Here is a 23,316-nt window from a genome sequence, read left to right on the forward strand (position 1 = left end):
ACATATAAGTGCATGCACAATTTTAGAAATAAACCACTAGTAGACAAATGTTTTCACTGTATAAAACAAAAGTAAACCTTTAACTTGCATGCTGAGATATATCTCAAGGGACTGCAATGCAATTTCAAAATTATACTTATTGGTATTTAAATAGTTTATAGGGCACAAAAATCCATACAAAGTTAAAAACCTTTACCAACACAGTCTTGAAAAGCCGACTCTCTGCGATGTAAAAGCAGCCATCCTTGGTCAGAATCTTAATGTGCTTGACTTTATCGTTGAACCTGTGGAGGATGAATAAGACATGGGCTGCTAATCAACTATACATGCTTTCACATCAATGCAGTCCCAGTGGTGAACCATCACGAAGGTCTGTCTGAGGTGACTGTCGGTTACCACACTGAGATGAGCCAAGTAACTTTGTTTGACAAGAACACCTTGGGTTTTTGCTGCTGCGTAAATCAGATCCAATTCACTCACATCAGATAATAATAGAAGCATCATGGGATTACCCAGACTTAGCCCGTAAATGAATTCATACTGTATACCAGTGTTGTGTTGGACTTGTGACCCTTCTTTGCAGGTAATGCGGACATGTGACACAGGTAGTGGACATGACTTATAGTTGTTTTATTCTTCGTTTCATTTGAAATCTTTTTATAGGAACACAGTTCAGTACATGCAAGCACCAGGGGAGGTCTGTTGTAAAGCAGCGCCGTATATATAATCTCTAATATACTTTATATTGCGTGTCTTACACATGGTGATATGCACACATTACTTACATTGGAGATATATTTGCATTGTATATCTCAATGCAGTGTATATTATTGATGTACACTATATGATCATGTCGCAATTTAACAGGTACAATATGAATATAAGGCGAGTAATACATGGACAGATGAGCCCTGTTTGACAAGTGTTTCCTTCTTACTATAGGCTCCAAGGCCCCCACACACACACACACAAAGTGTTTGACACTAGGCAGTTCCAGTTGATTAGTAGCAGCTCTCTTTATAAAGCTTCATTATCTCAAACGGCCATCCTGATAATGATCTTAAGCAGTGAGACAAGCTATTAGGATTGCAGTGGCCCTGTACATCAAAGCTTTGAATGAGGGACAGTATGAGTCCACCAAACCAAATGGGCTGGAATGATGTGTCACTGGCTAAATAGTCCAAAACACTATTTCAGAGTGCACACTCAATCGTTATAATCTCTTAGAGCCGTCATGCCAGGTCAGGAGGACTAGATGGTCTTTTTTTTTTTTTAAGATTGAACAAGCTTTGATGTAGCCTGAAAGATATTCACTATTTAAATGACCAGTGTTGTATTTCAAAAGACAGATACCAAGGCACTCAACTTGCAGATTAAGCAGCCATTTATTTAGGCCTAAAGGGATGGATGTTTTATCTACAATTCAAGTGCGTTGCTGGCCTTCTTTTGAAATGCATTTCTCAGACTAATAGCCAAAGAGCAGCAAATAGTAGGATGCAAAGCTGCCAGGCTCTCCTTGAACATATGTCTGAGCAGAAGACACAGAAAATAGATAGATGGTGAAATAGATCCAATTCAACTTTTTCCTCATGCTGCATTCAGTTGAGATGTGTGAACTAAGTCGACCATCAGGGCAAACTAAAATGAACTGCAACAATGTTTAGGTTTAATGTAAAGTTTAAACAAACTGTCACAGGAAGGGCGAATTAGAAAAAAAAACTTTTCTCAGTTACATCAACCTCTTTGCCCAGGTTTGGGGATATTTACCTTTTTGTACCTGTGCCGTAATATAATTATTAATGTATTGATTATTAATTGATTGAAAAATAATAACAGCAACATCAACCATTTGTATAGAGACTATTTATTCTGTACTAGTTAGTTCAAAATGAATGAACAATTATCCAGGGCAAATATTAACTTGAAAGCATTTTTCAATGGCCATATTGAAGGAGTAAAAAAATGTGTGTCTATTCACAACAATGGCCAATTCAATGTATTCTCATAAATGTGGATGGTTTTCTGCCTCTGACGACCAAAATAATTGTAATGCTCATTATGCACTGTATTTAACAAATCCAAATGCCACTTCTTCAACAATGTTATTTGTTAACGTTTAAACTTATAAATGCCAATGATGCAGGCCCCAAGTTTAACAGTGGTTTAAATCTATTCATGTTTATATAACAGAATATGATGAAATCTAACACCGGGTTTGATTCCTCCTTTTTGCATCTCTGAAACAGATATCTCAAAACTTGGGCAAAACTATTTTCTTGCTACAACTAGACGGTGAGTTAGAAAATGGGTTTTTTTGCAATTTGAGTGAAACAACCCTTTCAATTGTATCTCTGTACCCCAGCATCTACATTTTAGGATCGACTGTGATTCATCAGACCAGGCATACTTTTTCCATTCTTCATTATTATGTATTCACTATAACTTCTTGTATTTCATTGGCATGAGTGGAACACAGCATGACCTCCTTCTGCTGTGGCCCATTCACATTCACATTTGATAAGCTGTTTGTTTTCGGATACTTCACAATTGTTATACAGAGCTATTATTTGCAAGTGGGCATTTTGTTTGCTTGAATGATTCTTGCCACTCGCCTCTCACAATAAGGAGTTTTTTTCCCACAAGACTTCTGTTGACTGCATGTGTTTTGTTTATTCCACGTTCTTGGTAAACTGAAGTGAATGAAAATGTTAAGGGACTTGCTATGAAAATAAATGGAAAAAAATAACCATGTCACGTACTTTATGCTAATGGCATATTCAGTGCACTCTTTACTCCTGTGTCGAACCAAATAGGTGCTGCTTCCTCGGTCCTGAAGCTCCACCTCAGCCTGGTATCTCTCCATAGGCCCTGCAAACCTGAACCACCCATGAACAACTTCTACACTTACACTGCAATCAATCATTCTGAACATGAGAACTGATGAGAACAGTCAATACAATCAATAAAATATAGTAAGAATGAATTGTTGCCACAGTTAGCAATCTTCAGTCATTGGTTTTCATTGCTTACCAGAGTTGGGCAGAGTAGTCGACAGGTTTTGGAACCTAGCATAAAAAAGAATTGCGGTTATTTTTTGTTTTAATGGAGTTGATACATAAGCGTGGAGGTCAATTGTGGTAATGTGGTATTCAAGCCAAATCTAAAGGGCTAAAATCACTCTTCTATAGCAGAAGAACTGCAATTGAAAAGCACTATATTTCTTTGCCAAGACATCAATAGTAGCCATCACCCACTAAATGCATTGCAATCTCACTAAATTTGTCTTATTGATTATAACAAATATGCACACTTACACATGGGCAAGGCCTCACAGCATCACTTGGAAAGAAGCCAATCTTGCTTGTCGCCAGAATTTTCCCCTGCAATGGCAACTGGCTGTTAATCGCATTATATTTGTCTCAAAGCAACTACTCTCTCTCTCTCTCACTCTCTCTCTTTCTCTCTCCCTCTCCCTCCCACACTCGTTTCAATAAATCCTCAGCAATTAGCACACAACAAGCAGTGCATCTAATTTGCAGCCCGAGTTAATTATGGTTCAAACTCTGCCGGCAGTTAGATTTGTACTGCATCAAAACAAGAGCCTCGTTTAGCACTAAATAATGGATCTTATTCTAGTTTTTGAATATCCAAACAGCGTGAGCTCTATGGCTTGCACCAATGACTAACAATTGAATTTTAGCTAACCCGCCTCAAGCACAACACAGGCTTTGTAAGAAAATCAGTAATTCCTTTAACAAACATTAAGTAGACAGACTTTTTGTTCTCCAATTAAATAAAGCACTTTGGTTAAACAAATTTCTTAATTGCCATACAAACTTGCTCCTATATTAATGTTCAGTTTATTGCATAACCGTAATTCTCTGTAATGTACATTATCTCATAGACAGTAATAACTATCAGTATATATTAAATCATCATTAGGCTCATGATAATTTAAGTTTTGAGATCTGAGTTTGAGGTCAAGTTGAAGTCCATTGAGTCAATCTGAGAAGACAGTGAGTGTCGAGGGCATGTGGAGCTCCTTATTCGGCTTCCTGCCCTGTTTATGCTTTCCTCTTCACTCCTCTTTATTAGAGTATGAAATGCTTTTTGGGACCGTGCAAGTCTCGGCAGTAACTAGATTGGAAAGCAAATCTTTGCCTATCTCTATGATTCATTCTGTGTAATAACATTTCATCAAAGGTTTTTTGAGAGCTCCTCTCTATTTGTTATGCCTCTGATAAGCGTATGATGAAGATTAAAGTTATTACTCTGTTGGCATAAACAGGCAGCAACCAAAGGATCAAATGAAATTACAGTGATTGATTGTATTGTTCTGCCAGTGTGTTGGGGGATAATTGCCTCCTGGGAAACAGGGGATATGAATTCTCAATGTTCTGTAATTCCATCCTCTGGCGCCACTGGGAACGCTGAAGATTACAGGTACCCTGTGGAGTTTTCATTGTAAACAAACAGGGTTTTCTTTAGATTCCGTGTTTTTCAATACCTAACAAACTTGTTGAGACAACTTGCGAAACCTTTTTGCATGCTTTAAACTTGTATTGTTTAAATCTATTTGTTTTCTTAATTGTCTGCTTTTTTTATTACTTCATCCTATATTTTGGACATCATCACTCTTACCAGCTGTTCATATGCATTACTGCCGTCAATTTTGGCGGAAATGTAATTTTTTTCCAACAAAATAGACTCTAAACCATAAATACATTAAAACAGAAAACATGTGATCATGACTGATACAGTGTCTTAAATACATTTGTGATGCAAGTATAATTGCAAAGCCGTAACAAATTAGCTAAATGGACTTTTTGGTGGATGGCCTTGTTGTAGTATCATTATGCATATGACAGGAAGAGACACAAATGTGTATTATTCAATTCCTTTAATTATCCCCTCTCAGCATTCATTGTAACCATGGTAGCAAACAATGCAGTGCCATCAGGTCTGCAGCATGACATTCTGCTAGCTGCTCTATTGGCTTACAAGAAGTCTCCTGGCATTCATGTCCAAAGTCTCCACCTTGTGCTCTGTCACAACAGAGAGAAACACAGAGCATAGGAAATCAGGCTAACCGCCAACTCCCAGCCGAGCCATTGGCAAAGACTGCAGTCTTATTGGAGCAACACCAACAGGAGGACGAGGCTTTAATGCCGCCGTAAAGCAGAGTGAGAAACAGCTAGGGAGGCTGCCGGAAGACCCCAGATAAATTGCCCATCCTTTCAAAAATAGATAAGGTCAAGCGCTGTCAACCTTTGGCTGACCTCATGAGATGGTTGCTAAATGTGCCTGTACATGAGGTCCTGCACCAACCATTAAAACATCCTCCAGAGGCTCCAGTGTCTGCTGTTTTATTGTCTTACTGTGGCACTCAATTAATCAGCTGAAGCCACTAATTGGTTAGATCATCTGATGTAGGCTGATTCAATCTGAGATACAGATCTTCAACTGATATTTCTAATTACCGTGACCTCATAATAATGTCATATTTATGGCTTATCTGACAGGACACAGAATGTGATAAAACAACCACAATGTAATTTGTGATTTATAAACAATAAGGGCCAAAGGGAGATCAATTGTTAATGTGACCCCATTAATATATTTTGAAAGGTTTTTCAGAAAGCGTGGTATCCAGCGTAAAAGAGAGAAGAAATGCCATGCACCAGTTTAAACTCATGACACTGCGAAGACATCGCATGCACCGAGCCAACCTAGAGAGTTGTAACATGTTATTTTTTCATAGAGTCACAGATGTTGAGATAAAACGAGGACGAGCTGAATGACACTCACCTGCCACCAAGAACTGTGCAGGTTGGCAAACATCAGTTCAATGACATCACCCTCATGAATGTTTAGTGGGGGCCCACACTGGGGACAGGGGATGCCACTGTAGTCTCTGATCACAACCATCCTGGGTAAACCTAGCAGACAGGAAAACAAACACGTTTATACTCAACTTTTTAAAACCTTTGTCAGAGTCCTATACAGAGGAACATACAGCGGGTGTGAGAGCAGTAATACCACATGTAGCCTGATTTATCATTACTCTTAGGTAATAGACAAAAAAATCTAAGAGACCCAAACTATCTGCATGATAGCAATAGAGGTGAGTGGGTTCTTTTGGGGGGGTGTTTGTTTCCATAATTACTTTCATTTCTTGCACTAATCATGTGTACAAAGTGAATAATCTTACTGTCATTGTCCTAAAGGTTTTAGTACAATTGATTTCTAACATGTACATAAACGTGGGCGTCCTGACAGTCAATTGGATTGAGGTATAACCCGTAAACCATCCTAAAAAGCACTATTTTCTCTCGCAGGAAATTAGTCTCTTTGATTCCTGTGTGATGCAGCTCCAAGCTTTCCTTGGCATGGCAGTCAAACACACCCACAAGCATCCAGCTAAGGCAAAGACTAAACACCCCTGCCAACTTAAAAGACACAGTCACTTACTCTCCACAGACTCACACATCTAGCCCCCTCAGACACCTCTCCCTTCCAGCCATGGCTCCCTAATGACCAGCCCGAGGAAACTATTAGCTGCCGGTGACCTCAGATGAATGGAATATCTCCCATTCATGTTTTTAATAAGAACAATAAGCATGGCTGTCTTTCTCACTAACCCTCTTATGAAAATTGATTTATCACAAAGGCCAAGCTCAGCGGTTGAGGCAGAGGCATGTAGACTGCTGGAAGTTCTATTCTGCCAGTTTTTCTCCCGCCATAGTCATCATAATGATTCTACCCACTCCAATGTATCTCAATGCCGTCTTGAGTTTAGGCATCACGGTATTTTTATGCATCGGTTAAGGTTTGCTTCAGCATCCTATCCTTTTTGGTTATTCTTAAAAAGGAACAAATCTTAAAAGGAACAGCACATTCTCCTTTGAAGCCTGTCTGTAAGCAGGAGAGATATGTGTCAATGCCATTCTAAGACAACATCTTTTTAAGTAATATTTGATAATAAAAAAATGTAAGGGGAAAGGGGTTATAATAACATGGGTCTCTCTCTTCTATGTCTCACTCTGGCCTCTGACTAACCAGTTCCTTTTCATCCTGCTTCCCTTTTGTGACAGAACTAAGACGAAAGCAGCTTAAAAAGAGGTACCACGTAAAGCCCTTAGCAGGTTCACAGACGTGGTGAAGAGGTCAAGCCATACTGACCTGGGTCTGGTGGTGGTGTGCCTTCCTGTGGATGGAGAGAGAAAGTAAGCAAGACAGAGAAAAAGAAAGAAAACAAGGAAGGAAGGAAGAATAATTAGAGAGAAAGAAAATATTGAGAGGCTATTCGTAGTCCTTGTGCATGGTCATCCTGACCTGAAGAATGAGTAACACTCTTAATACAATCATCTGTGAGTGTTACACTCACTGTTAGATCTGTGCTCTAACCATTTGAAAAGTGAAAGACTGACATCAAGAGTCACATTTAGAATTTCTGCCTCTACACATTTTGTCTTTTTGGTAAAAAAAAAAAAGTATAATAACAAATACAGAAATATTAAATACTTGTATCTTGACTTTGTCCATAACCCATCTCGGTAGAGTGTTTATGTTTGGCTGTGTACAAATGTCGCATTTTTGGTACAACTTCTGTGACACCTTTACCAACATCAGAGGACTTTCCTTCCCATTAGATCATGAGCTCCGCTTACTTGGGAATTTTAAGTGTCAGCAAAACTATAACTAATTCCGGAATTAAATGTATGTGTCCAGGAAATGCATAGTGGTGACATGAAAATCGTATTCCCTCTCCCCATTGATAAATGGTCTTTGGAAATTAACAATTGTATTTCTCTTGAAAGACAGATCACATATAATCATAGAAAAGGATACAACACTTTTCTTAAACTGTTGACGCATTTATGCAAGCCATCTATGACCGGTTTATATTGGAAGGATAAGGAAGCAGGGTTTCTTTCTTTATTTTTTGTTCTGTAATTTGCTAATTGTTCTGAAAATAAAGCATTGATTTTTGAATATTGAATTACATACTGTATACTTTTGTGTTTAATTATGGTTTATGTCAATATCTGGTAGTTCATTTTAAAACGGCTGTCACCAAAAAAAATGAAATGATTACCAACCCCCAGAGCAGCAGCAGGAGCTCTGATTGGCCAGCTGTTAAGTGTGGATAGGGGTCTGGCCAATCAGAACTCCTCACGTGTGGGTGCATATTATCTGATCTGCTATGCAGTAGAGATAAAGTCCAGGTCTTACCTTAGGCTTTGGCTTGGCAGAATCTGCAGTCAGGTGAGAGTCAGACACAGAGAGAAGAATACAATATGAGTGTGTGGTGGCTTTCTGACATACACCCTAAACTGTCACCCTCTGCTGGCCCTTATAACGCCTCAGAATACATAAAGACCACAGCACTTCGGCTGAGAAAGCTTGTCAAAGGCCTGAGCTGCCTTTAGCTGTCTGTGTATTTAGGGAGGGTGATGTATGCCTGGAATGCAGCCCCAGACTGGTGACAATGAGATAAAGATTGACAGGAGTAAGATCTGCTAAACATAATTTAGCTAGAACAGCTAAACATTGTGTGCAATTGGCAGTTTTTCTAATAACAGAATTTTGATTTTTTTTTTTTTGAGTGGGAATGTAAGGGGATTACATCATCCAGAGAGATACAATTCCTGTAGAATATAAATATTTACAACAAATCCCATAAAATGGTTATACACAACCATGCTCAGTAAATTTCATGATAATCTGCCTTTTAGAATTTGATATTTTGTGTGATTAAGTGGAATATGTTGCCTGATGTTCTTTTGTGCAAAATAAAATGAACATAATGTACTGTGCAGTGAGAAGCAGTAAACCAGTTGGCTGATTTAAAGCCTCCACCTAAATAATGTTAAAATTTCACAATAGTATAAAAAACGCATAATTAACATACAGATAGACATTAGAGGAAAGGTCATCAGGTCAAGTTCTCTGAGGGACATAAATATACAAAGCGATTATTGAAATGTTTCTAATAATTGTCATGAATAGTTGTTACAGCACAGACAAAAGAGTTAAACACAATCAGTTTCAGAAGCATCCATCTCACCTGTTTTCCCACAGATTCCCAGTCGACCCAGGCACTCCTTATGAGCACCCATCCCACATTTAAGACAGAGATAACCCTGGTTAAAGATGCCCCTGGACACAATAAACCACAGCATATATTTCATGTATTACTGTGTCTTTAAAAGAAATATCTTGGCATTTAGAATTTTTTAGGCTTCTGTTACAGTCTGAAGATAATAAAAAGGAAATGTCCTTCAGCTTTCCAAAACCATAAAACTGTGACATGCTAACATTCTGTTGCAGTCCTTAGTTATTTCAATTAAACCCAGTGCTAATAAGCCATTTCCAGTTAAGTGAGAGGCTAAATTCAAAAGAGTGCCTCACGAAAACTTATTAAAGACTGAAATGTAAAATGTCATTGTGGTCCTTTCATACCTTCAATATGAAAAAAGTACATTTTCCTAGGAACAGTACAATAATACATGAGATTTACCATCCTAGAAAAATATGTGTAGTTACAGTTCATGTACACCTTGTCTCAGCCTTGGTCTACAGGGACATCATCAAGTTCACATGCCTGAATATTACCTGAGCAAGAGATGACAGAAACTACAGGAAGTGATCCTTTCAAATGTGTGCAGCTTGAACTGGTGGGTGTTGTGGTTAGCTTTCTCTGGTCGAATATTTGATCTGAGACAGGAAATAAAAAAGAAAATAGGTTAAAAGGAAGTTAAAAAAAAAAAAAGTCAATCTGCAGCCATGCTAGCGGCTCTGCGAGGCTGTTTGTAGGCACAGCTGTGCTGTGATCTAAATGATAACTTCAATATGCTGACATGCTCACAATGACCATTCTAAAATGTTTACCATGTTAACAATCTTAGCATGTCTTAGCATGCTGACATTTGCTCATTAAGTAAACACAAACTACAGCTGAGGCTCATGGGAATGTACACAGTAATTAGGTAAAATATTGGACAAGAAGAAATCGCTAGATGAAAGGTCAGGGATCAAAACTACAAATGTCAACCTCATGGTGGTCCTAGAGAAAAAGTCAGGAGATCAAAAAAGTCATTAAGATGCATAATCTAGGGCGCACCTGCTAGAGCAGGCAACCATATATAGAGGTTTGCTCGTCAATGCAACAGTCGTATGGAGCTACGATTTGTTATTTTATTACATGTGGGAAAATAAATGAACATAGAGAAAAAGTTATTACACTGATAGCAAAAAAGCATTTTATGAGAGAAAAAAAAAATCTCTCTCAAAATACTTTTTGAAACTGTCAAACATATATTTTGCTATCAGTGTGAAAAAAAGATTCTCTAAAAAAGTGTTTCTCTCAAAAAGTTTTTCTTCTCGCTCTCAAAACCTAAGTCTGCCGGTCTGCTGACCTCGACTTGACCTGAGCGGAGCTCCAGCAGGGGACAGAGAGCTCCAGACCTGGTAGCAGCGGCAAAACCCCCCTGGAGATATATATTTGAGAGTTCAAACTATTTTTTTTTCATGTAATAAAGAAACAAATCTAGCTCCATACAGCTGCTGGTATGACTCCGACCCTTTGCTGCATGTCTCTCTCCCTCTCTCTCCCCTTTCAAGTCTAAGCTGTCCTATTCAAATAAAGGCTTAAAATGCCCACACAAAAAATCTTTAAAGATGCATTGTCTGGAGACCATGACTGTCTGTAAAAAAAAATTCTGACAACCCCATCAATATATTTGTTGAGATATTTTAGTCTAAGTGCTCTAATGACAATGTCTCTATAGGGAGAGGAATTTAATTTCAATTGGCTTAATATACAAAACATTCTTAATCACGTCTTAATCAACTAAATAATTTTACTTTTTGTGGCAAATACAATCTGCAATGTATTACTAAAGTAAAACCAATTTTAACTCCAGCGCATGAGTCTGGGTAAATGATTTTGAATTTTGAACTGCATTTGCTCAATTGTGAAAGGGGAAACCTGCATAACAGACATAAGCCGCCTTTCTGGAACATTAACAAACAAAACTAACACAAAAAAACGTATTTTTGTGTTGAACACACCCTCCAAACACCACTTAAACTGAGTGCTCCCATAGGTGAGTCCTTCATCAGGAGCCCACATCCTCTTTACAGATACAATTTTCACTTATCTGAATAGACCCTTTCTGGTTTCATTACCCAATGCACAGAGGCACACACAGCTATTATCAGACACAAATCCTGTATCTAAGTAAAAACAAAAATGAGGTGGGAAATGGTTATTTCTTCTTCAAATTTTGGAAATTGCACATAAGGTTTTGAGCTGGTGTCAAGGTCCTAGTGGTCACGTAGGTTTGTGTATACACTGCATTGCTTTTCTACAGTGCATCATCAGGTATAATATCAGGTATAATCCAGAACACTAAGGGAAAATGTATTTAGAAGGGCCATAGCAGTTAGTCAGCATGCATATCAGATATATTGCTTTTATACATATCCTCCCCAAACACAAAAACATTTGTTCTGTCAATCAGAATGTAATGTAAACAACACTGTATACTCCTGAGTCAAAATAACGAGGGATGCAGACAGCATATCTGCCTGAGAAAAAGCACCCACTGTTACAAAATAATACAAAAGATATACCGCCATAAAGCACTGATTTGAAGAACCATCAAGGTAGAGTCACATAGAGTTCTGTGTAGTTTTGCAGCTCTTTGGAACGGTTTGTGTGCGTGTGTGTGTGTCTGTACATGCTTGTGTGATCGCACTATTTTCAGCAGTTTGTCCTTAATAACAGCAAAGACCTGATCAAATATGAGAGAGTCAACACGTCTCTCGGCCTTGGAGGAACCTGCATGCAAAACAAACACCATACACACATGCACATACAAGTACTTAGTTTTTACACACACACACACACACACACACACACACACACGTATTCTGCGTTCATTAGAAACTGTCCTCACTGTGGTGTTCATGTCTCTGTGTACTTACATGGCCATTTCAAACTGATCCAGCCACTTCTTCTTCAGCTCTCCGGTCTTAAAGAAAAATTCAAAGCCTGTGTGCCCCTGCTGGTGAGTCACGTAGAATCCGTAGCACCACTGTGGAGGTCAGGAAGAAGATAGCAATCAAACCTAATGCATTTTCTTATGAATGTCCTAAATTATAAAAAAAAAAGAAAAAAAAAATGAATGGCTGTCAACAATGGAGCAAACTTTAGACAAAGATTAACCTTTACAATCAGAGATCACACACACAAATGGAATAGGATCTTCCCCCAAAGAGAAAAATCTGTAAAATAAAATATGTCAATTTAGCACAAGACTTTTTACAGTTATTTATTAGATATTTATTTATTTGTACATGTATAAAAAGAAAATGTGCAATGTATGGTCTGGAAGGGGGTTTAAGCCAAAAAGTATAAAAGTACATTCATATACAGTACATAGAAGTGGAACTACCATGGCTACATTTCTACTGTAATGAGTATCTCTCTATCAGAATGTAAATGGTTAAAAATAAGTTATTTTCATATTTGCTAAAACTGTCACTATATCCTGACAGTAGAATATGAATCAGAAATCTGTTTCTTTTTGCGGAAGATTGGAATGTCACAGTAAAGTTGTCCTTTGACCTTTTGGATATATAAAAGTAATCACTGCACCATTTATCGTATTAGAAATTTGTGTGAAACAGTCAAAATTAGCATTAGACTGCTTGAGTCATGGGTAAAAATGCATTTTGTGAGGTCAAAGAGACTTTGCCCTTTGACCTCCAACATCTAATCAGTTCATCCTCGAGTCCCAGTGGAAATTTGTTGGATACAGGATAGATTCCTCCAAGGCATTCCTGAAATATTACATCAATAATAATTGGACAGACTTGAGGTCACAGTCACCTTGACCTTTAACCACTGACCTCCAAAATCTAATCAGTTCATTCTTAAATCCCAGTGGATATTGGTGCCAAATTTGAAGAAATTGTCTCCAGGGTTCCTGAGATATTGCTTTCACGAAAATGGGATGAACACACGGGCGTACGGACAACCCAAAACCATTATGGCCCTCATTTATGAAACGTGTATGTGACCCAAAACAGGTGTAGGCCGATTCCTATGTAAAGCTTGGCATTTATCAATTTGAACGTGAGTGTAGGCTACAATAAATCTCACGTCTGGAGTGAACTTGTGTACGCAAGTTTTTGAGTCAGTGTGGACTTGCAGTGCAGCATGTAACAGGAGATGGAGAAGCCATCAGTTGATTACTTATCGGCAATGGCAGATCTGGCTCTTTTAGAAGACCTCTATGCCCCGGTACAACAGTGCACATACACATACACACACGGGCCACGGTGGAACGGATTGATTAAGGGCAGATGGCTCTGTCTTGCATCAGCGGTGTGGACCCTACTATACACGCCAGAAAAAAGTCTGCAACGTTGTTTTAGCCTGTAGGCCTCTGCACAACATCGCGCAGCAAAACAGGGCGCCATAAATGTAGTGAGGGAGCCAGAAGACCCGATGCCCAGAGAGCGGTGTCCAGCACAGCCCCGATACGAAGGAGACAGTGTTATGTTTGGCAATGATATTAAATAGAGGAAACATGACTATGAACAACAAATTTATTTATTCTTCAGGTTTTCATTTGTCTTCATTAATGGCCAAGTGAAAGATTTCTTTCTGCCATTGACAGCCATTTTGGCTTGTTTTTCCAGCCCCTCTGCTGTCAGGAGACGAGATCGGCGTGGTGGTCCAGAACGGGGGGTGGAAGCTCACAGCTTACAGTTGCCTGGCTCTGACTCACAAAAAAAACGTGTAAAATAAAAACACTGCATAAACTCTGCTTTTTTATAAAAAGGTACACCTACATCTAGGCCTAAGTAAATGCTATATAAGCCTATATATTACTATTAGGACTATAGCAAACATATTTTAAGGATGTGTAAATTAAATAAACTTCAGCTGGAGTCTGATTTACTATGGCAACACTGTTGACCACATCCGTGATCTCTTTCCATTCTGCATTTTTCCTAAGCCTTCAATTCCAGTTTTTAGACTGTCAAATAGTCCACACGTTAGTGCCGATGAACCTGAGATGTCAGGGTTTCAATCTTTACTTCTAAAAAGTGCCGCTTCTTAGGTGGATTACGTCTTGCCATGTGGTTAATAGTAGGGGAAAAGCCTCAAAACGAGAATATATTGGGGCGTGATATTTAAATTACAATTGCTTGCAGCCATTGCATTTATCAATGTACAACAATTCTTGCGTTCTGACAGGCGTGATACAAGCGTTTCATGAATCCCACGTGAAGCCGGTCATAAGATGATTTCTGCACTCATATCTGCGCTGGTTGATAGGTTAGGTTGATAAATGAGGGCCTATGCCTTTGTCCAGAGGTGTCAAGTAACAAAGTACAAATACTTTGTGTACCTCACTTAAGTAGACATTTTGGGTATATATGCTTTACTGGAGTAATTCTTTTACAGCAGACCTTTTACTTCTACTCCTTACATTTTTTTTTTCACACAATTATCTTTCTATTCCTTCCAACTCCTTACATTTTAAAAATAGCCTTGTTACTCCTGTTTCAGTTTAGCTTGTTTTCATTCCGGCTTGTCATTGTTAAAAAAACACAAACAAAAAAAAATACCTATCCAGATAAATTGTGGCATCCGGAAAGAATTAAATTTGATTGTGGTGGGATGAGAAGTGTAAACATATACCATTCCGACACCCTTTTGGTTTGTATGCAATCCATTGCAACTGCACATGACACAAATTACGTCACACTCGATGTCCGTGGCAGAGAGTCAAGACAACTTGAGCGAAATGTCCCAACCAAGAACCAGCGAGGAGGTTGGTATCCAGAAAGACCAGCCAACCTTTTTACATCCCCGGGAAAATTTTTCGAAATGGTTGGATTCAAAAACAACTCCTTTTGAATACACTGCAACCTCCGTGCACCTAAGTACCACGAGCTAATTATTTCCAAAACTTGTCTAATTTGAAAAAGCATATTAATCTTATTTTTTTTTTTCCTTACATTACTTTTACTTTTATAGTTTTAGTTTTTTAACCAGTACATATACACTTTAACTTGAGTAGAAAGCTTGAGTTAATACTTTTACAGAAGTCTTAACTCTAGTATCTATACTTCTACCTGTTTAATGAATGTGAAAACTTTTGACGCCTCTGCCTCCAGACATAAAAACCATTTAGAGCTAAGGAGTCTCTAACATAGCATCAAACTATTCAACTAGGCAGCGCTGAACAAAACGGAATCAAGATTATGTTACTGTATTGCCTATTTCTCATTTCAAATGTTTCAGAAACATTCTTTAGTGTACTGTTTAGCTGTAAAATCTTTGCAAAGAGTTATGCCCGGCAGTGGGCAGTGCTTGGTTTTGGCTTGACTCGGTCACAAATAATCTCATTTTACAGCCAAACGGTACACTAAAATATGTTTCTGAAAGAAATGTGAGGTGAGAAATAGAGTAGTACTCTGTTACTGCACAGTAATGCAGTAACGGAGTCTTGGATGATATTTGATTGCATTTCACTGACCCTGCGTTAGAGACTCACCAGCTCTGATTGGTTGTTTATCTTTGGGTGTGGTGGAATCTTGCAAATGGCATTAGGAGCTCCAAGGGGATGCAAAAGAATGTGATTTTTTCACAGATTAACTGTCTCATGTACTACTGTGAGAAAAGACTGACAGTGTCAGCAAACATGACAAAAAGTTATTTTATAAAAGTTATCTACTGAACCAAACACCGTCATCAATCTCCACTGGCACCAGTCTCACAGGTAAACCTACAGTGAGTTGGTTGCAGTTTGTTCTATCAACATCAAGAGAGCAGGGGCAATAGGAATTTAACCAGAGCTCTGTCCAAAGAGGACTTAAACTGTGATGACAGCATAGACTTTATAAAACAGGATGAAACTGAGGAAGAGTCTGCTAATCTGCCTCAGAGGAAGATTAAGAAGCCGCTCAGTCTTTCTTTTCCAAACACAGACCTGCTCAACAGCCATAACCCCCCCAACACAAATCCCCTCTCCAGTTCCCACCACTCAGGACCAAGCTTTTATTGTTAAGTGTTTTGAGTACTTTGAAAAGCACTATTTCAATTAAATGTATTATTGTTATTATTATTACATCCTAAATGTAGGAACACTATCAACATTTTTAAGCCACAGTCGCGTACGTCCTCAACAAAAATTCTGGGTTTGAAACATAACTATTGTTCGCATGTTTTTTATTCAACAACACATTCGCAGCTTGACACGTTCTTCAACCACTGGCCACCAAGTACCTCCTACCACTGCATCACTTAACACCTTATATGCCTTGGGCATATTTGGTAAAGATTTTTAATCAATTCCTAAACCTCTCCATTTGTGTCCCCCTAATCTGTTCTATCTTGTTGTGTCATATCTAATAACAGGAAAAGTGGTAGGGTTTACCCATCAGTGATTGGCCAGCCTTGCAAAGTCCTGAGTGTTTTAGAGCTCTGCTGAGTGTTAAATCATTGATGACTGTGTGGGTGCTCAGTGACAACACATTCACACTCAGAAGTTTCATTTAGCAGAAAATGATATATAGCTATAAGCAGCCTTGGAGGACTGCACACATTCATCACCTGATATTAGCATCTCTGTCCTGCGGTCGATCAGTGTGTGTGTGTGTGTGTGTGTGTGTGTGTGTGTGTGTGTGTGTGTGTGCGCGTCTGTGTACACATTTTTCTGTATCTCTGTGGATATGTGTCTTTTTCTTTGTTCCTGTGTACTACAGATGAATTCTTACATGTCTGTGTCCTTTTTGTGCAACAACATTTTGGAAGGTGAATGGGATAACAAATAATGACGTGTCTGAACTGGTTTTGTGCCGTTACATGTTAAGTACAAGATTGCTAATTCAGAAATAATGATAGAGACAGCTCTGAATAATCCCAAGCACACACCATCAAGACCATCGCCATATATATGTTAAATACAAATCACTCCATACATATGTCCTATACAAACGCACAACACCCAAACACACGCACACACATTATGATTAGACTACATGAGGATGATAATGGAAACCAAAGAACCGTCCCATTCTAGCACACTGTCAGTTTCACATTAGCAATCCGCACCAGAGTGAGAAGACACCATCTGTGGGCATACATCAACAATCAATCAATAAGACATCAAGTCCCCTCCACCACAATACAGCCTGCGAACGTTCCCACAAGGTGAAAAATAGTATACTGTATAAACTGGGTGGGGTGACTGACCCTACACCAGAAAGGGAGATAATCTCATTCTAGATTACTCTTTTAAGGCATTTGACATTTCATTTTGCAATAAAATCTGCAGCCAAACAGATGTTTAATTGCAACATTTCCATACAGTATTGGAGTGTGCCGATATGAACCATAAAAAAACTAATCAAAATTTGGGGCAGATAGAGAGCCAATATATAATGCATCGTAAAGTGCAAAAATACCAATATACAACTGCAGCATCTGTGTAATTATATGAATGTAGAAATATATTGTGTTTTTGCAGCTAACTGACCTTTTTACTCTCTTTGTCCGTGGTGGGGTTGTTTGTGATCTTGAAGTAGTTGAGATCGAGTATGTCCTTCATCTCATAGTTGTCTCCTCTTCTCTTGCAAACAATGACAGCCACATCAAATAGAAAGATGTGTCTGTAAAGTAAGAACACAATGTGTTATATAGTTATTTATACACAACATTCTGCATTTGCACACTATCAACACTAGTGGTAAATGTATTCAAAAGCATAGTTTCAGTAAATTGAGATTTAATGTGTGTTCTTTCCTGTCTGCAATCCTAAATCTATTTTTTTTTCAAGACAATTAAGTTGAAGTAGAACAACCTGTCCTGTTTCCTCTTGTCAACACTGGAGACCATGCGCACTTCACCGTCACCTTTTGGTCGACCATAGCTGATTAGATTCTGATTCTGAAGAAAAATAAGAAAGGTTAACATGAATATAGAATATGTATGAATTATGAAATCTATTGAATAAATGCATTTAAAACAAATGCTTAAATATGTCAAAAGCATAAAATATTAATATGCTGCCTGGTTACACTTTTGTTTCAACCTGCTACTGGTTCTGTCGGCTGATTCCTTCCTTTACCGCCGAATCTCATCCTGTTCCACTTTCTTATTTCGAAATGGCATCTGTTTCCTTATGTATGAGGTGTTTTCCATATATTTCACCATATGATAGGCTTGTGATGTGACCCTATAAACAGGGTTACCGTTTTGTGTTCCATGTTGAAACCACATTGTCAGAGTTTCTCTCTCAGAAAATTAAAAACGGTTTAATCTGATATTTTAATTCCTCATTAGAGTTTTTCTTCGATTGCCTAAGCACTATTTTGAAAACAGGAACTTTTTTTTTTTTAAACACTACACAAAAAACTATTAACCAACTAATAAAAAACACTTTGTTACAATATGAAACACACATCTTTCATATGAAAACACACGTTTCATTTGACTTAATTCAGTTTGAACCAGTCACACACTGATGTCACTAACCGAAAACACTTCTACTTCTAAGTGAGATAAGTCCACCAAACTTTACACAAGACCAATGCTGCAGACTAAGGAAAATATATTGGCTTTTTCTCTATATAGCCAAATCTGTAAATAGAGAGAACATCGAGAATCCCAATAAAGCATGTCCCGGTTTTCATGCTACTACAGTAGTGTGCATAACACTGTAAGCTCAGCAAACAACAGATACACATAAAATACTATATCCAGTACAGATTTTAATTACAGCAAAAAAGAATGATCTGAAAAAACTGAAAATACATTACAGAAAATACTAGACTTACCTGATGCATTTTTATAGTGCTTACACTTGATTGGTGTGTCTACAATTACAATGTGTTCCAAATGTTAACATTACTAAACTGACATGTATAGCACAAGTATTTAAACTGACACACAGAGAGCAAAACACAACAACAATGATGGTGTTTAAATGGCAAACATGCGACATAAAGTCGCATGTTTGCCATTTAAACACCATCTTTCAAAATGACGCTACATGAGCTAATTGGCCAATATGTGTATGTGCCAGTATGTGCCACCTGGCCAAACACCTCAATGGTTAATTGAAAAGAGTCGTTTTTCTATAAATATAAATCTGCTATGCATATGTTGCACTGACTTTTTGGTGGAAAAAAATTGGCATCTGTGTGTATCATCAAATAATGCATGTGAACAATCTAATGAATTTTCCACACTTTTAACGGTTTTAGTATTATGGCAAAGCATACTAAAGATGAGAGTGCTTTTCATTACACCCAACAGTTAGACTTAGCTTAGACAACAATCTGTTAATATGAATACAGTGTGTGCCATTTGGTACAAAAGTTTGATTTTGATAATGCTATGTGTAGTTTTGGTTGTATTGCTTCATTTTACAGGATATATGAGGTATTTTGCAGTATGGGTGTGTGGTTTTGTGAATTGTTTGAAGTATTTTGATAAAAAAAGCTTAGTTTGCAAAATTGTGTTTTAGCAATTGGAAAAAACTGTAATCTATCATGTTTTTACACACCTAATGGCTATGTTTTACAGATTGGCTCATAGGTGTGGTAATTTGACAGTCAGTGCTTTGGAATTGCAAGGAAGTAACATCATGCTAAAATTCTGTGTCTAATGTATACAAGTGGGTTAAGTGTTTTGCAAATCACTGAGTGTATTGTTTTGCAAAACGTGTGAGGCTAACATTCTGCTTACAGTGGTGCACATCTGGGCAAATGTTTTGCTCCTTGAGTGAAAGGTTTTGTTAAATGAAAAAAAAAAAAACTTTTGACTTCAGTGTGTAAGCAATTAGCAAAAAATAACTAATTTAAGTGGTTTAGGGCTGCAACTTAACAATTGTTTCCATTATTGCTTAATTTGTTGATTTTTTCCTAAATGAACGTTTTCCTCAAAGCCTTAGGTGACGTTTTTTAGATGTCTTGTTTTTTTGTCTAGCCAGCAGTCTCAAACCTAAAGGTATTTGGTTTATTATAATATATGATGAAGAAAAGGAATACATCCTCACATTTTAGAAGTTGCAACCTGGGAATATGTAGCTTTTTCTTTTTTTTCCTCTAAAGGTTTAGTATCATTTTGTCTTTATTTTCCTTAAGAGCTAAATTCTTAACAATTAAAAAAAGTTATATGAATAAATTATATATAAAATCAAAGACAATTGTAGAAATGCAAAGTGACCCAACTTTAACAATGATTAGAATAATCCAGGTGAAATCAGTGAAGTATTTTGGTGTTTAACTTGTGTCCTGTATAATTGGCTGATTCCCCCGACCATGCCAAATTTGACTAACCATGTTATTTGAAACTTGACTTGCAAATCTGACCGTCTACAAAAAGTAATTAACATCATTTCCTGATATTTTGCAATCATATAAAGTCCACACAAACAGCTGTTGATGGTAAATATTTTTGATTTACCAGGTTTTCAATAGACCTCTGGTACTGGTCGATCTCCCTTAATGTCTCATTGTCTCTCTTCACCTCGTTGACAAACTGAGCCAGATCCTGGGCAACACACACACATGAAAAAACACATCATTTTGTTAGGTTAGTTCAGTCTGGAGGTAGTGAAATATGTTGTACATTTGTACATTATGGGAAATATTCAAAACACACTAATTTTCCTTCTGAGGAAAACGATAGATAGATAGATATTCATTGATCCTTTACAAAATTCATCTTGCACCTAACTGCTCGTCAGATAGACAGAGAGACAACACACAACAACAGGACCACTATCAAAATCCCACTCTCACATCTGACTGCTCAATATAAAGCTGGAGCCAGGAGACCAGTAGGCTAGCTTAGCACGAAGATTGGAAACAGCAGACCTGTCGTTTCTCGGTTTCCATACTTCATGCTAAGCTGAGGTAATTGGCTGCTGGCTAGCTTCACATTTAACAGAATACATTATATTGTTTATTGATTTCTCATCAAACTCTTGGCAACAACAACAAAGAAGCAAATAAGCGCAATTCATAAAATGTTGACCTATTCTTTTAATTTGTACCGACCTCCTGTGAGCTGAGCACACATGTAAATTATATAAGTACGAATCAAGTCTTCAAGTTGTCTATAGCTCTGCACTTCCTATATTTTTGTCTTCACATCAGCAGTCTATTTAGCCCTGGCTACCTTCAGGACTGAAAAAGTGAAGCGCTCACTAATGTAAATGTGTTGTCAATTCCCACCCATTTGTAGCAGACAAATATGAGTGATGACTTTTTTTTGTCATCCAATACAACTTGATAGTTGGATGGCAGGGACTATTTCCATTAAATCAGGCTGCTATTGGTTAAAGACTAAAATCACAATGATTACAGTCCATTTACCATAAGTACTGCACTTACTTTCATGGCATCAAGAGCAATCTTCAAATTGCTCTTATCAGCAGCATCGGGAGTGTGTTTGACTAGTTCCTGTTAGAGGAGGACAAAAAGGAAAGGGTGGATCATGTTCACACACAAAACTCACTCAAGCAAACACATTTAGTCTGGGTAGTCATTATGAAGATTACTTTTATATGCCACCATATAGTTTTTTTTTCACAAAAAGCACCATGTATACTCTTTTAAATCAGAAGACAGCTAATGTTCTTAAATTAATCTCATTTGATGGCAGCACCAGGGATTTAGAAAAAGCTTGGCCAATGTGCTTTAGTATTATAGTCATTAATGTTTAATAAACTGAAAAATAAAGCTAAATAGACATATAAATAGGATTTCTAAATGCACAGAAAATTAACTAAACATGCGTAAATACATTTTTATTGTTTTTTTATTTGTTTTAAGCTTTATACAAATACTGTCAAATGTAATTTTACTGCCAGGAACAGAAGAGAAAAAAGGGAAATATTTGACCACATCATCCTGCCAACACCCACACATATGTCTGTTTTATTTATCAACACATGGCAGTTATTGTATTGTAACCTGCACAGAGGCATCCTGAAGTCTCTTGTGGACATCTTTGGTTTCATTAGAATGAAAACAACAGTCAAACAGCAAAATAGACATGAGACTAATAAGCGTTTCCGCAGATTATATAATTACATATCAAAACATAAATTCGTAGCAGTAAATTGATATATTTTTTCTATGTGTGACACCAGTTCCACCACTGTATCAGGATAGTATATTTCAGCAGCATTCTTTATGTTTTTTGGAGCTATATTCTACACAGATGCGGCTTGTTAATAGCATGCAGTCAATACTGTATTTGTTGTGTTACATGTGCAGTGTATATTAGAAATCAAATTATAGTGCATTATATATAATATCATATTTGGGTGGTATGTTTACCCTTCATTATCTCTCTAATAACATTACAAAACGGAGAGAAGAACTATTCCTACACAGTGCTACAGTGCTGCTTCCTTGCTGAGCAGTATCCACAGTCTCTTCATTTCACCTCTTTCTGTTCCCTTTCTCTTTATACCCACTTCCCAAAGTCTCTCCTTAAGAGGAGGCTAAGAACATACATGATCCCCACCATTTACCACAGAGGGCTATACCTTCCACAACAATTTAAAACAGTTCTCTAGTCATTGTTCCCTCGTGTACCCTGCCAGCTTTAGTCTGACCTCGGAATTATCAAAACCGACGAGACGGTGCCACGCAGTTATCAGTGAAATGGTAAAGTAACGTAATGCTTATTTCACTGGTAAATCTATTCCAAAATCAGGTAACTGACATTTTCCTCTCATTTGAGGAAAATTCTGTAAGCAGAAATATATTAAGATATATTGACATAAGGATACTTCATTCATTAATCTAGAGAGGTAAGATATGAAGAGTGAATGTAATGCAATACCTAAATGAATTTTCAAAATAGAGGGCTTTTTTGCCATGTGAATCTGCTGAGAAACTGTAAAGGGAGGCAAACAAGAAGCAAAGTTGTGGAGAATGTCGCCCTCAAGTGGCCACTTTTCTACTAAAAGAAGGCCATCAAGTTGAATCAACTGAGACACTATTAACTAAACCTCTTAGAGGTCAATCCAAAGCAGTAAAACATCTACTCATTTATATTTTTAAAAAATTACGATAAAAATCAATACAATAAAATTGACAATAATAGTAATATCTAATATCCTTAGAGAAGGCTGCATGTTTGAATTCCTTTAACAATAGGTCCAATCTGGGCAACGTTTATACTTATTTTATACAGTTGTGGTCAAAAGTGTACATACACTTGTAGAAAATCACAATGTTATGGCTGTCTTGAGTCTTCAATAA

General features: G+C 37.5%; 1 protein-coding gene across 4 annotated transcripts in view; it reads right to left on the reverse strand.

The window, feature by feature from the left end:
* LOC117954747 (guanine nucleotide exchange factor VAV3-like) overlaps positions 1 to 23,316 on the reverse strand; it is a 47,716-nt gene that overhangs the window by 8,561 nt on the left and 15,839 nt on the right. For all 4 annotated transcript variants that reach the window (XM_034888714.1, XM_034888713.1, XM_034888717.1 and 1 more), the window contains exons 11-24: positions 21,433 to 21,501; positions 20,501 to 20,587; positions 17,892 to 17,977; positions 17,568 to 17,700; positions 11,995 to 12,104; positions 9,619 to 9,720; positions 9,071 to 9,162; positions 8,236 to 8,258; positions 7,183 to 7,207; positions 5,809 to 5,939; positions 3,315 to 3,380; positions 3,031 to 3,065; positions 2,760 to 2,876; positions 197 to 284 (exon numbers count right to left, since the gene is read on the reverse strand). In XM_034888714.1, the coding sequence (XP_034744605.1) occupies positions 197 to 284; positions 2,760 to 2,876; positions 3,031 to 3,065; positions 3,315 to 3,380; positions 5,809 to 5,939; positions 7,183 to 7,207; positions 8,236 to 8,258; positions 9,071 to 9,162; positions 9,619 to 9,720; positions 11,995 to 12,104; positions 17,568 to 17,700; positions 17,892 to 17,977; positions 20,501 to 20,587; positions 21,433 to 21,501 (1,164 nt within the window). The remainder of the gene's footprint in view (positions 1 to 196; positions 285 to 2,759; positions 2,877 to 3,030; positions 3,066 to 3,314; positions 3,381 to 5,808; positions 5,940 to 7,182; positions 7,208 to 8,235; positions 8,259 to 9,070; positions 9,163 to 9,618; positions 9,721 to 11,994; positions 12,105 to 17,567; positions 17,701 to 17,891; positions 17,978 to 20,500; positions 20,588 to 21,432; positions 21,502 to 23,316) is intronic.

This window comes from Etheostoma cragini, chromosome 12 (assembly GCF_013103735.1).
Source record: "Etheostoma cragini isolate CJK2018 chromosome 12, CSU_Ecrag_1.0, whole genome shotgun sequence".
Lineage (NCBI taxonomy): Eukaryota > Metazoa > Chordata > Actinopteri > Perciformes > Percidae > Etheostoma > Etheostoma cragini.